Below are 15,853 nucleotides of genomic sequence, written 5' to 3'. Positions count from 1 at the left end.
CAAAATGGCGGCTTAGAATCTAAATGGCCGAGTTCCTGTTTGTTTCGGAACATGAGTTTTAGATACTTTTTTTGTGCGGCCTGCCATGATAGACGTCTCTCTTTCATGCAACGGGTGCCGGGAGATGATTTTTTCTAACTTTATAGGGGTCTCTAGTTACTAAATTTGGTGTGGTCTTCAGGCTTGGTCTTTTACTCACTGTATCAACTCTTGACCAGATATGATAAACCAGTGACGTGCGGTGAGGTTCATGGCTGGTGAGGCACTGACTTCATCACAGTCAGATTTACAAACATATGAACCCTAAAGAGTATCTTATTCACCATTTGATTGGCAGCAGTTAACGGGTTATGTTTAAAAGCTCATACCAGCATTCTTCCCTGCTTGGCACTCATCAAGGGTTGGAATTGGGGGTTATTAAATCACCAAAAGTTATTCCCGGGCGTGGCACCGCTGCTGCCCACTGCTCCCCTCACCTCCCAGGGGGTGATCAAGGGGATGGGTCAAATGCAGAGGACAAATTTCATTACACCTAGTGTGTGTGTGACAATCATTGGTACTTTTACTTAACTTTAACTTTACACATACAAACTGTAGCACACAAAAAAGCACATTTAATTAAAAAAAATATTATTATGGTCTTACCTTTACTTATAAAATAAGTCCATTAATGCACCCCCTGACGAGAGTGTTATATCAACTAAAGCCCTCACTTAAACTTTCCACGTGCAAGATTGAATCTATTTAAAAAAGTGTAACCGAGGGTTTATAAATGTCGCCTATACTGTATGAAACTACAAAATAACAAACACGGAGGCTCCAGTTTACACGAGGACCACTTTATTTACCTTCTTTCAAAAACTTCCGCTCCACTCCAACGTGTCGTCACTTCCGCTCTTAGGGCCTTCAAAATAAGAGCTCAAGGCATATACTGTATAACAGCGCATAACAGGAACTTAACACCACAAAGAGGAAAGCCCATAAAAATAGGTTACAAAAGTTATTTAATAAGAAGCCAAAAAGTGCAAAAACAATAATGTTCGTGTTGGAGGAGTTGTGAATAAGTTACACCTGCAGTCTGCAGGTGTACCTAATGTTGTGGCCCTGCAGTCATTCACAACTCCTCCAACACAAACATTATTGTTTTTGCACTTTTTGGCTTCTTATGAAATAACTTTTTTTAAATAGATTCAATCTTGCACGTGGAAAGTTTAAGTGTGGGCTTTAGTTGATATAACACTCCCGTCAGGGGTTGCCTTGCATTCTACGGCGGGGGTGCAGGAGGCGAGCCTCAGCCAGTGCGTCTTTTGCAGCCGTTTTATGATTGCTCAGCACAAGAAATACTTTACACACATACAGTTGTTGACAAAATACACTGTACATTATATACCTCAGCTAACTAAACTATGGAAATGTATAATATAATTCATATAGCAATACGGTCTCACTGCACAGCAGGCCAGCAGTTAGCCGAGTCCGCAATCCATGGTGAGGCACAACGCAGTGACGTGCCTCAACTGGCTGCTGTTCACCGCACCGTCTCTTCTCAGTATTTGAACGGCAAATGTGAAAATTCAGCGATTTTAAATAAAAATAATCTAAAACGGGTGAAGTTAAATGGAAAATAACTTTATAGTAATCACTGGATACATATAACAATTTAATTAAAAAAAATATTTTTACATTTTTTTTCTTTCCATGATGGCAGGTGAGGCCTTGCCTCACCTGTCTCTAGTGACTGCACGTCACTGTGATAAACCATAGTCAAATTATGACCCTTTGATGATCAATAACAAGAACAGAACCTTTGCCGCCATGCCATACCCATCACATGTGCATATGGTTCGCAACGTAAGCACATCAATCTGTTTTACATGCTGAAACTCATTGTGATGTAGGAGCAGAATACTAATGTACGTCACAAACTTTTTTCATGACAATTCCGGTTGCCACTAGATACCGCTAAGACTTGTTCAGCGAGTGACCTATACAAAGCTTCAGGGGGTCATTGTCATCATGGGTACAGGATATAATGGAGATATAACCTTGTGAGGTCTAGTTCTGAATGTTTACAGTTTTATGGCGTATCGTTTGACCATCAAAGTTTGTCGCCATTCCACACCCACATTCTAGGGAGTAGGCAAAAATCCTTCACAGTATATCATTGCCCATCTGTCTAGTGTCCAAAAGTGTTCACTTGGACTCATTTGATCAAAGCGTTTAGGAGGACTTTGACGACCCCTGGTTTATGCTCAAATGGCTGAAGGAAACCGCTGTGACCGACTAGTCTGTTTTTGAATGTGTTATTGAGACTTTTCCGTGCGTCCTGTCTCCAGAGATTTTCGGGATGTTAATCAGGGCCAAGGGATCTTTTTTGTATTTATTTCAAAGGGAGCACTAAAAAGGCAATTTTGAATGTTCATGTTTGGGATGACTAAAACATCCAATTTTTAGGCAAACCTCCCAAAAAATTTGAGTTTTTATACATGTTAAGACGCCTCAAAAATGCGACCTGCAGTACTTGCTCCGTTGCTGTGGGCCTAACTAAACTAAGAAGAACAACAACAACAAAGGACTTGACCAAGGGAGACACACCAAGATAAAAAGACGAAATCTGCGGAAAAACCCCACTAATAACTAGTGAAATTAACAAGCTGCTTGGACAAATAATTTAACTTGAAAAGACATCCTAAATACAGATTTTTATATTTAGAAATTAACAGGATTTTTAAGATTGAAATACGTATTTTATGCTGAAAGCATATCTGCAATTCTTAAATTATACGACCTTGAGATGTATGTGGGGAAAAAACCCAAAATATCTCATTTGAATACCCGGTAGTTGTTTCTCAATTTTAACAGTTTTAAACTAAAATATAAATATTTTTTGTGCTAAAATTAAGATTAATCAATGACTAAAATTGTATATATAGCTCTTAAATCTAGGGAAATTTAAATATTGGAAAGTGGCAAATAGTTTGCTGTTCATTAATTATAAAAAAATAGATCCATAAATGTTGTTTTCTCCTATGAAACACAATGACAATTTGTATCAACAATTAAAAAAACCCAAAAGGAACAGGACAGCCAGGACAGAACAGAAAAACAGTACACGTCCAGGGAAAAAATAATGTTCTTTCATCATTCCTTTTAACACCTAATTTGACCTATTTTCACCGAAAACAATGTTGATATATTTGAGTGAGAACGTTACAGGAACGACGCACAAGACTAAAAATTAGGGCTGCAATGATTTGCAAACTGTTGCCAAATGTCAAAGCCAATGATAACTTTTGGCAGTCAGTTGTAAAAACAACATTAACAACAAAGCAATGTGTGTGTTTTAACTGTGTACCTTAAACTGTTCTAAACAACTCACAGAGAGAATAGCATTTACACAGTGATATGAGTTTAACAGATTGTTCATTTTCTTTGCCCAGTAATTTTCACCGACGTCCCACTGGGGTGAGTTTTTCCTTGCCCTTATGTGGGCTTTGTACCGAGGATGTCGTTGTGGCTTGTGCAGCCCTTTGAGACACTTGTGATTTAGGGCTATATAAATAAAGATTGATTGATTGATTGATTGATTGATTCAAAACACAGCCAAAATGTTTTATATCTGGAGTGACCAATCATCAATCACAAAACCATGTACACTCTACGACTGTAAACCTGACTAGAAATCAGTCCCAGTTCAATAAATGGTTGGTCAACCCGGATTTAGGGTAAGTTAATTCACAAAGTGTATGATCATCTTAAGTGGCTGAGTGAAGCCCTATTGATCATTGCACTGAGCATTTGAAGGCTTTGGTGTTTGTCTCAGAGGAAATAGACTATTTAAAAAGCTCAGTTAACTCTCTTCTGTTGAGGGAACTTAGTAAATGGCTTACCAACTGTGTGCGCAAGAGTGTGTAAAATATCTGGAGTCTTATTTGCTCATCATCATAGCTGTGCTGGTGTTCCAAATTTGTGGTTTGATCCGACAGCCATATCATGGGTTTTCAGGCTTGATCCCAGTGCTAAAGATTAGATTTGGACTTCAAAAGATCAAACGTGCTTGACATTCATTTCCAGAATGTTGACTGGAAGGAAAGTGATGCAATGTTAAGGTGGGAAATAAGAATGACCTTGGAAGTCTCACTGTTCACATATTTAAATTGAGTAAAAAAGAAACCATATATTCATTATCCTTTACAACCCTGTGTTCGGTATTAGGGATTTACAAAAAAGACACACTAATTAATTGCTGGAACCATTTGTCCCTATTAATAAGTTTAAATTATAAACAGAAATAATTGTATGTAATGTACTTTGTCTACAGGTGCCAGAGAAGTATACCTTGCCACAAACTAGAGTCTGCTACTTTTGGGCCATAGAGGAAAGTGTTTACAATCAATCTTCTCTTTAAGGCTCATTTGAACTGATCGATATATGCAGAAGTCTGCATTTTGGCTGCGGTTTATCGGACTGTGACTGTGTGTACTAATTATACACTAACTACGGAATAAAGTAGTCTGAGCAAAGACAGCTTTGGATAATAGAGAGGAAAAAGTTGTTACTTTTCAATAACAAGTATCTGAGTTTAGAATGTGGCTTCAAATCTCAAGGCTAACCAGTGTCAACATTAATTCATACATTTAAATCTTGATCAGGGTTGCGGGTGAGCAGGGGCCTATTTTGTAGCTGGTTTTGGGTGAGAGTTACAGTGGCTCTGGATTAGTTCTTGCCTTGTCTCTCCCTCAAAGCGTGAGTGAAGAATGCCGTTTCCTCAATGTGAACCAACCCCACTCCTTAATGTTTCAGTCACATGCAGGATTCTCAGAGTAATGAGGCAAAAATGTATCCATACCCTCTGTATACCATGTACTGGTAGCGAAGGTTAGGTGTTGTTTGAATTTGAATGATTCCGGTTCTTAAATAGACAGGGTCATCATAAGAGTTTGCATGGTTTAAAGAAGGGCACTAACCATTTACTTTTGGATTAAATGTCCCCTTTGAAAATAAGGGGACATTTTATTTAATATGTACCTGCTAACTCAACTTGAAAAATATTCACAGACTGTTCTGATTGATAAAAATAGCTCAAACTAAAACAAGAAAGAGACTATTGTACAATATTCTTTCATTTATTTATAGACTTGCCTTATCTATTCTTATCTTCATGTTATTACAATATTGTGTTTAATTTGAAAACCTTATGAAAAACATTTACACATTCTGTTGTTTATGTGATAGACTTATATTTGAGTTGAACCTCCATATGAGAAGTAGCAATTGTTTGCTGCCTCAATGTTGTCATAAAAAATGTGTTATTTTACTTACCCGATTCTGTTGTTCACTATCTGTGTCGGCCCTGCGATGAGGTGGTGACTTGTCCAGGGTGTACCCTGCCTTTTGCCCGAATGCAGCTGGGTTAGGCTCCAGCATCCCCCGCTACCCTGAGAGCGACAAGCGGTAGAAAATAGAGGGAATCCGGAGGTATTGCATCCAAATTTGAGTGATATTTAGTTAAGTTAAGCCAAACTTTTGAGCACTTCCGATCACTGTCAATGGTTGTTTTGGTCATGAGACCTGCTGATGTTTCTTTGTTGGTGGCAGCTACAGTATATCTTCCTTGTTGTTCAGCGGCTATTTCTTCTGGTCTGGTATCAAACCTAGGAATCAAAATTCCGGGAGGATCGGAATTGTAGTCCCAGTTCCCATGATGTTCGATGCCCAAAGCTGTTGGTCGGGAGTCAATGACAGGACACAAACAGTACATTTTATGCTGCCTAATAACATGTCTCACCTATACACAATTTTTAAATTAACATGCACAATTTTGGACTATTGGTTGAAAACTGGACAGTACGTGGAAAAAATCTACTGAGTCACATTTATAACATGTAACCTCAAAGCTAAGCTTCAAACTCAGAACCACCCTGTGCTGTGGAAGGTGTGCTAACCTCATATTGACATATATGCCCATTATGCAGCTGCTTTAATTTAGGTACATGTATAAGACACCACCTATTTTTCTGTTACAAAAATCTGTATTTTTTAATCATGGATGGAAATCCTACAAAATTATGTCATGCAAAGCTGCTTTTGTCCAGAAAGTTATAACTTTATAAATTTTTAATTAAAAAAATAAAATATTAACACAAGCTATCAAAATAATTTAACCACTATTGTAAATTCCACAATGTTCAGTAAATGCTCAACTTATTAATTACCCATTAATTAATTAATTCACTCCACAGTCACACACTGGTGGTGGTAAGCTCTATCTGTAGCTACAGCTGCCCTCGAGTAGACTGGCAGAAATGTGGCTGCCAATTAGTGCCAAAGGCTTCTCCGACCCCCAACAAACATTTATTCACATTCATACACCAATGTGGGCTGCACTGGAGACAACATGTGCCCAAGCACACAACAGTAGTGACTGGGATGGAGATAACTGGGATTAAACTGCCTGGATTGCTCTACCTCCAGAGCCACTGCTGCCCATTTAGTTGAGTTTGTTATAATATATGAAATAGAGTTTAAACTGCTATATAAACTGTAGCTTCGATCTCATACAAAAAGAGGCATTTTACTACATTTGCACTAATGGTGGGATGCTTATTTTCTTTTATTTGCAGGTGAGATTTTGGCTGGTAGGACTGGCATTCCTCAGGGGTTCTGGAGCTTTTCCTGGGTAGCTGAGGATGACCTGAGCTTTCCCAACAACTTGATGCCCATGTCAGGTGAGTTGGATTGTTTGCCCTGTTCAGCACGCTAAACAGGACCAGCCGCCTCTGTTCCCAAAAGATCCTCTGCACCCAATTGGCCATGACACCACGCATCAAGACTCCCGTCAGAACGGATAAACATCTCTGACTTGCCTGCCCGCTACTTTTGCATTGTTCAACGGATCGCAGAAATCATTCAAGCTCAGTTTCCTAACACAAACACACTTGAAACATGATAACTGTAACGATGGATGGATGGATGGATGGAGTTACTGTACATCCAGAATCTTGCCATAGAAGATCCATCTCTTAAAATGTATTACCAATCACTACATACAGCCAAGACATGATAATTTCAATTATTTTAAAGTAAAATGCTCCAGGTTCAAAAGTTAGTGCACTAATTTATATTCATAACATTTTGACCAGAATTGGTCACAAATTTACACACAAACGCGTACATGCGCCAACTTTGAAACGCTAAACATTCAAATTAAAGTTTAAAGGGAAGTGATTTGTAGAGATATGACTTTCGCAAATGAGTCGAATGTTTTGAAAGTCTCTTAGTGAATGACGCAAACCGATTTGCAGTACCGAGTATCGTATTTTCCGGGCTATAGAGCTGTAGAGCGCACCGGTATTTAAGCCGCACCCACCAAATCGTACAAGAAATACAATATTTCAAATATATATTAGCCACATAGGACCATAAGCCGCAGATATGTACTGGCACAAAATATTTTGTAATGTTTATTTGTATACCCTAATTGTTTCCAAATAGTGCCTGTCTGAAGACAGTAAAATGGCTTATCAAACAAAACAGAAGTCATCGTCATGGACCCACGAGCTGCGGATGCTGGCTCTCCAGTCAGCTAAACAGACTTAATAACTCCACGGTGATGTTTCTGTGACTTTGCGAAAATGAAAATGGTGATCTCACTATCAAAGCATGTTGATATGGCACCATTTTATGGAATGTTTACAAAAGAAACACAGGCTAAATGAAATTATAATCACTCTTTCGAAAACATTTACACAACGTGTAAATGTCAATTATTCTCTTCTAAATCATATCTGTGATTGTTTTCTTGAAAAAAACGGTTACCCCAGTTGACTAAATAAATGAGCCAGTCTTTGGAACAGCATTTAAAAGGCACAGTTTTTCAAGATCTGCCTACTTTCACAATTGTTCCAAAGTAATTGAAAAACTGTTCAATAACAGATTAGACAACTTCATAAACAAATATAAAATACTCGCTGAGAACCAATATGGATACAGAGCTAATATTTCAACATCAATTGCTTTAATCAAAATAACAGAGGAAATCACCAATGCAAAAGATGGTAAACATTGTGCAGCGGCAGTGTTTATGGATCTAACTAAAGCATTTGACACAATCAATCATAATATTTTTGTCAAAATATTAGAATGTTATGGCATCAGAGGGTTGGTCTTAAACTGGATTAGAAGTTACTTAACCGACAGGAAACAATACGTGAAGTTAGTTTTATTCGTGGCCGATACAACTGCGTTTTGTTCAGGAGAGTGACACACAGAAGCTAATACAAATAGTAACAGAAGAAATTAACAAATTAAAAAGATGGTTTGACAAAAACAGGCTATCTTTGAATTTCAGTCAAACTAAAATAATGCTTTTCGGTAACAGTGGAAAGGAAAGTTAAACACAAATACAAATAGACGGAATAGACAAGTTCCTAGGTATAATGATTGATGATAAAATTAACTGGAAATCTCATATAAAAAATATACAACATAAGATGGCAAGAAATACATCAATAATGATTAAAGCTAAATATGTATTGCACCGAAAAATCATTTCATATTCTTTACTGTTAGCTAGGGTTACCATATCTGAGTTACTGTGTAGACAAGAGTACACAACACTAAACGTGTTACAAAAGAGATCAGTTAGAATGATACATAATGTTGGATATAGAGAACACTCAAACCTTTCATTTATTGAATCAAAAATATTGAAATTCCACTATATAATGAATTTGCAAACAGCTAAAATTATGGACAAAGCAAATTATAACCCGCTACACAATAATGTACAACAATTCTACTCAACAAAAGAGGAGAACTCTTACCTTAGGGGAAGTCTAATTTAAAGCATTTGTATGCATGTACAACACTTACAATCTTTAGTATATCAGTATGTGGAATTAAATTATGGAATAGATTAAGTAAATAAATCAAAATGTGTACTAAGATGGTCCAGTTGAAAACTGTTCAAACTCAAAATGTTTACAAAATACAAAGAATAAAAAACAAGACTTATTGATAATCTTATCTATCACACCTTATGAAACACAACTTACTTCAATAATTATTTGTTTTTAATGTTATTGTTTATGGAGTACATTGTGAATAAATTGAGAAAAGGAAAGGAACAAATGTGTTGGCAAGTGCTATGTAATGGAAAAAAGGGTAGAATAAGCTCTGCTTGTTCATACTCCTTTCCGAACATGTCGAAAAGAGAAACTGGAAATTGTGATGTATCATGTTGTAATTGTATGCATGTTTGAAATAAACTCAACACCAAACCAAACCAAAATTTAACATCTCCAGAAAGATCTGAAAATGGCTTTCCATCCAACCTGATGGAGCTTGGTAGGTGTTGCAAAGAGGAATGGGCGAAACAGCCCAAAGATAGGTGTACCAAGATTGTGGCATCGTATTCAAAAAGACTTGAGGCTATAATTGCCAAACTGTTTTTTTGTTTTTTTTTAATAAATGTGCAAAACATTCGAAAAACATTTTTCACATTGTCATGGGGTATTGTGTGTAGAATGTTAAGGGCAAAAATTAATTTATTTCATTCTGGAATAAGGCTGTATCATAACAAAGTGTGGAAAAAGTGAAGCGCTGTGAATACTTTCGGATGCACTCTACATATAGGCTGAAATATATGCTGTACACTAACAATAATATTTGGTTCCTTTAGCAAGTTTGAACTCAATCTCACTGGTTTGTGTAGCCATTAAAACCCTTTTGTTGAATTTTGGCTTCATAGCGGAGTATTCTTCCTGGCAGAATTGGTCAAACCCAGTTGTTAAAAGAGACCTATGATGATTTCAATCTACATTGAAAACACTTCCTTGTGGTCTAGATCATTTGTATTGGATATGCTTTAATGTAAATGTTGCGTCAATTTTGCTCCACAGTCACTTTTAGAACCTGTTTTTTGAGTCTGTCTGTAAGATGTTCGATTCTACAGGCGTTCCCAGATTGCAAATGAAACCATGAATCCCCTCTCCAAAAGTATCATATGTAATATTTTGAAAATGTACACTATTTTTAAATATATATATCTTGAAGTCATCTATAGTGTTCACCACTATTCCAGGCAAGGTCAAAAACTTCATTAACATTATATAGATTCACCTGGTCACAACATTGGGTATACCTGCACACTCTCTGATTTATGCAGAGAGTAAGAAGCTGCCATTAATGTCACTGCATGTCGATGTTATTACTCTATGCGCAAGCCAAGATTAGATGAAAATAATACTTTATCCTACCAAGGAGGCCCTGCCCAACTGGCTGAGGGCTTGAGTTGATGTCTGAATAAAGTGCTTCCACCTCGCGATGACGTCAAAACGTAGCCAAACTGCAAAACCCTGCAAACAGAGGCATTCAAAACTGCATGCAAGCTCACAACAAAATGCATGAACCTCATGATTTGATACTTGATCATTGTTTAACACGAGTATCCAACTTTGTAACAACATTTATAAGTCAGTAAATCTAAATTCATCATACAGTAGGTCCCTTTTAAGCATTGTTGACAAAGGTTCTATTTGTTTGAGGTTGGACTTTGTTAACCTTTATTATCTATTTAAAACCAGCTCTCATCATTGTCTCATAAACCCACAATTGTGTCCATGTTCAGCCATCTACCTGTTCATTTGGAGGCAGTCAGCCCTTTTAAAAAATGTTTATATTGTTTTAGCATTGCACCAGTACCCCTCAACCCCGACAGGGACAAGCGGTAGAAAATGGATGGATGGATGCACCAGTACCACTCACTGGCATAAAAACCAATCCATTTAAAACATCCAACTGTTGCACCAAAGCAGGGACATACTGAATATTGGTGGATCCATTTATTGTTGTTATTTTGTAATCACAGTAGTTCAGGATTACTTTGAATTGACTTATGGATTTGGTCTAAAATTAAAATGGCCAGTCGATCAGCTCGGGCGACATAATAAGAAACATCGATCAATTCCTCCTTCATTTGATGAACGAGTATGGAGTCAGTGTCATGGAAGGCTCATTAAGAAATCAAAGTCTTGGTATTACAGCCTGCATGCTACTCTTAATGGTTTTGCCTGTGCTTTAAACATAATTCATTTTTTTTATTATGAATCTAAATTTAATTATCACTTATAGTTGAGCATAATAAATGGAATCATTACAAGGCTGTTCTTTCAACCATCCACCACCAAGTAAATGCTGGCTGAGTTTATTGACCATTTGTACAGCCCTCACTCTGTTCTGCATTAATTTGCAAAAAAATAAAAAAATTGCCACACTGATAAGCATCACTGCAACCAATGATTTAGTTGACATTAATTATCATCTAACAAAGCCAATTAGAAATATAATTGAAACATGATTAATTTATTTAATTGGGGAAATTTTTATATAATTTCCCAATAATAATTATACTAAAACTATGTGTTTAGTCTACTAGAAAAAATATATATATGGACCGTCCGAAAATCAAAATGACAGGTTTCTAAATTAATGGGCATAACACTTTCTATCTGTACATAATTCATATGTTTAACAGCTCGGTGCCCTTTCTGTCAGATTACATTTTCCCTGTAGCCATGTTATTAATATGACAGTCATTAGTGGGATCACCAACTTTGGATACAGTGCTGATACAATGGTAGTGTAGATACATACAAACACAAACTATTTTTTTTCATGCATAGAATAAATATGACAAAATTACGACAATACATCATACATGAGGGGTGAGTGGATATCCTGTGTTAATTGTTTATTTACTCCCAGCCTATTATTCGGTTGTTTATTACTCTTAATAGATGCAACGGACAATGATCACGTTGATTCTTTGCAATTATTAAATCGATAATAATTATGTTTTGCGCTACATGATTTTAGTTTGTATATCAGTGTGAACGGTTGTGCTTACCGCCTTTACTTAATAATTGCGTCTCTCTTCACTAGGTCCGCCATGTGACAGAAGCAGATCATGTGACCAGAACCTTGATCGTGTCCCAGAGTTTACATGGAGCATAGTGGCTACAGGGGACACACTGGAGGAACGCGACATAAAGACGGAAAAGAAGGCAGGAAGTCCCCAAGGGTGGGAGGAAGGTAAGAGCGAAGGTATCACATTCCACCATTTTCGAGGTTTTTTTTATATATATAAATTGGTACATTATTTTCCAAGGCTGTCTTCGACAAAAGGATCGAATCTGATTCGTTAGATATGGCCAAAAAAAGAACGCGGCTGCTGGAGATCCCTACAAATACACATATATTCTTTGCAACTTTCATACCTCATAAAGAATAGTTTTATGAGTTCAGTTTTAGCGGGGCACCTAAAAGACAATAACACTTCTCTAATGGGTTGTACTTGTATAGCGCTTTTCTACCTTCAAGGTACTCAAAGCGCTTTGACACTACTTCCACATTTACCCATTCACACACACATTCGCACACTGATGGAGGGAGCTGCCATGCAAGGCGCTAACCAGCACCCATCAGGAGCAAGGGTGAAGTGTCTTGCTCAGGACACAACGGACATGACGAGGTTGGTACTAGGTGGGGATTGAACCAAGGACCCACGGGTCGCGCACGGCCACTCTACCACTGCGCCACGCCGTCTAAAGCAGTTTCTTAACAACAGGACCAGTGCCTAACAAAAAATAAGAATAATAATTGCGAGTTAATATTTGAGGGTGCCCCGACCTTGAATATTTGACTATTCTGAGAAACCTCTTCTATTTTCACTTGAATTGAGTACAAAGGGGCGACGATTCACAACATTTAGCACCTGGACTTTTTTAAGGTGTCACACTTATTGTTCTAACACTCGATAAAAGCAGGATAATGTTTGCTAAAAACATATTTTCATGTATTGTTCCCTACTAAAGACCTGAGTCGATTGTTCTGAGAAACCCAGACCCTTCACACTTTACACATTCTCAAACTCCATTTGTTTTCATACTTTGGAGGATGAAAAAACTGTTTCTGCCATTTAATCTACTGACAGTGATGGTGAAATGAGTCTGTTTCATTATCTTATTTTGTGTATCATGATTAGGGCTGTATATCGTTACTATATTATATTTTACTAATACCAATATTGATTTTCCTTATCGATACCAGTTTTCATCGGTACTCTTATCTGTGCTATTTGTAATTGGTTTCAATAAAGATGTGAAAACATGCATTTTTATTAGCCTTATTATTTATATTATTATTGCTTCCCTATTTCTGATTATTTCAAGCAGATTATCAGATCCTAGGGATGGGCAGTTATCTCCAATCTCGATTAATATCACAATTTTTACATTGTTATTAACTATTCAGTTTGAAATAATCTGTTGTGTACGGGGGGAGTAGACGGCACAGACAACAAGGGCGTATTATACCTCTATGATGTATTTTATATATATATATATGTACTATATATATAATAACAAAAACAATAATATAATTAACCAAGGGAAAATGGAGTGTGACGAATCCAAAGGTTGTGTGTGTAAGACTATGTGTGGAGATTAGCTGTTGAGTGTTACCGTAATGTTGAGCGAGAGGCAAGTCCAAAAGGGGTCAGGGCAGGCTCATAGATCCGTGAGACAAGCAGGAAGTCAGGGGCTAAAGCGGGGCGTAGGAGGTCCGTGTCCAAGCGGGAGGTCGAGATCCAAGAGGCAGTCCGGGAAGCAGAGGAACAAGGAATTACGAGACACACAGCTCGTGAACGCCGGGACGAAGGTCTGCAGTTAGAGCGATAAGGAGGACACGAGCCAATCAATAACACGGGGAAGAAAACACAGAGAGCCAAGAGTGCGCATAGAGCTAGGCGTGGCCTACTGTACTGGAACAGATGATTCCGTTCTGGCACCGGGTAGCAGGTTGAGCAGGCTTGTGAAGGCAGGACCTCTCATTAGCGCCAGGTGCGTTGAGTGCTGATGGAAAGCAGCTGCTTGACGCGTGCAGGAGATGAGCGCCCCTGGGCGTGTACCGAGGCACGCTCCGCGGGACTCTTTTAGACGTGCGCTTGCGCCGTGACATAATCTCTACTAAAAACCAAATAAACTCGGAATTAGTTCAACATTTTATTAACATTTTAAGTAAATAAAAAAAGGAAACTAAATAGGAAAAAGCACAATAATGTAAACATGTACTAATAAATTGGAGTTGACATGCTCTCGGGTAAAAGAAGGCACATACAATGATGCATCAGTTATTATTTCAACACTGGTGATCCAACTATAATATTAGAAGCTGTCAAGTTATCAATAAGTTACCTATGAAAATCGTTGGTTACGTCCACAACTTCCTAGCATTAGCAGTAGTAGCATGGTGTCATTCACACATCTTTTGGACGACAAGTAGTCATTATTTTGCAAGAGGAACATATCACCCGACACTTCATTTGGGAACTGTTGGGCTCTGTATTTTGGAGTTAGGTTCGTAGTTTGATGTGGCCGCGTGTCTCTGAGGCAGGCACAGAGATGGCCCGAGAAGAGTGCATGGCTGCCAGATAGAGTCCTGGCCCCTCGAACAGGGGGCCTCGCTTGGGCGCCACTGAAGCCAGAATCGCCACTGATGTGGTATGTGCAGGAGGGGTCGTGTGATTTTAGGAAGCTGTGTTACTAAATAAAACTACTGTATGTCAAGTGGAACCACACTAGATGTATTCTGGGACATGCTGTCCTTCTTTATGTTCGGATTAAATGTTTTTCATAGAAAATATGCACCAATGGCAAAATGTCATAAAATGTAGTGTTGCAAACACATCTGCATTTTTTACTTTCTATAAAGATAAGTTAGCCATTGTTAAAAACAAACACAAAAACAATACTTTAACTTTGATATCATGTAACAACGTACAGTTCATGATCATGATCACAAGTTTCCTAAAAATTGTAATTAGATACTAATACTGAACCACTAAATGGGAGTTTAACATCAGAGTAGGGGTCTTTAACAGTTGGTTCATCACCTGATTTTGAGTAGCTCCACAAAGAGTTTAGTAATATTTGTTCCAGATATGAGTATTTTTATAACTCTTTAATTAACACATTATGCCTCTTTTAGATGAAAAATTACCACAAAATAGTACAAAGACAATGACTGCAGTTTTTGAGTAGAGATCTTCTTTGTAAACTAGAATATGCAATTTCGGAGAAATGCATGAATGCTGTATATGCGCAAGCGGCGGAGAAGCGAGAGCTGCGAAAACGCTGAACTGAAATGCTAACAGTAGCATGTTAACAGTTAGCATGTGTCAAGTACCAAGTTGTATTACTCTGAGATGTTTGGCTGAAGAAGTTAGTATGCTAACATTTAACATATGTGAGGTACCAAGTTATATGCTTCTAGGATAAATGGTTGTAAAATTTGCCAAAAAGCATAATATTAGCAGAATATGTTAGCATGCTAAAATTAGCATGTTAGCAGGGCTAAGAAACATTTTGACTTTGTAACCGTTAAAATCGGTTCAGAAATGTGGGATGTGTAGATGTTTGTATATTGCTCATTCATTTTCAATGGGGAAAATTCCTGGTAACTCTGAGAAATCCAGGAATTGTGGGAACCAAAAATTATGTTGGCTTGAATGTCCAGGATGAGTGGGGTTTGTTTATGGTGGAACAGTTCAAATTGGGTGAGAAATATGGGAGTTGTGCAGGTTTCAAAAGTAGCCCATTCATTTTCAGTAGGAAAAATGTCCCGGAAAACCTTGAATTCCTGGTAATTTGAGAAATTTGGTAGGATTAAAAAAAATGGTAGCCATCAATTCCCAGCTGAGCCAAACGTTTTGAGACTCAAACAGATCCGATCCGATGAAAACTGTGGAAAAAGAAGGCGGACAAGGTTTGAGTGAATAGCGGAATCAGGATAA

General features: G+C 37.7%; 1 protein-coding gene across 1 annotated transcript in view; it reads left to right on the top strand.

Moving 5' to 3' along the window:
* Positions 1–15,853, top strand: part of alk (ALK receptor tyrosine kinase) — a 946,171-nt gene that overhangs the window by 372,404 nt on the left and 557,914 nt on the right. Inside the window, exons 3-4 of the mRNA XM_061968449.1 lie at positions 6,624–6,728; positions 11,944–12,093. Of these exons, the coding sequence (XP_061824433.1) occupies positions 6,624–6,728; positions 11,944–12,093 (255 nt within the window). The remainder of the gene's footprint in view (positions 1–6,623; positions 6,729–11,943; positions 12,094–15,853) is intronic.

This window comes from Nerophis lumbriciformis, linkage group LG08 (genome assembly GCF_033978685.3).
Source record: "Nerophis lumbriciformis linkage group LG08, RoL_Nlum_v2.1, whole genome shotgun sequence".
Lineage (NCBI taxonomy): Eukaryota > Metazoa > Chordata > Actinopteri > Syngnathiformes > Syngnathidae > Nerophis > Nerophis lumbriciformis.
The sequence above is the reverse complement of the archived record's forward strand: the minus strand, read 5'-3'. Positions and strand labels throughout refer to the sequence as shown.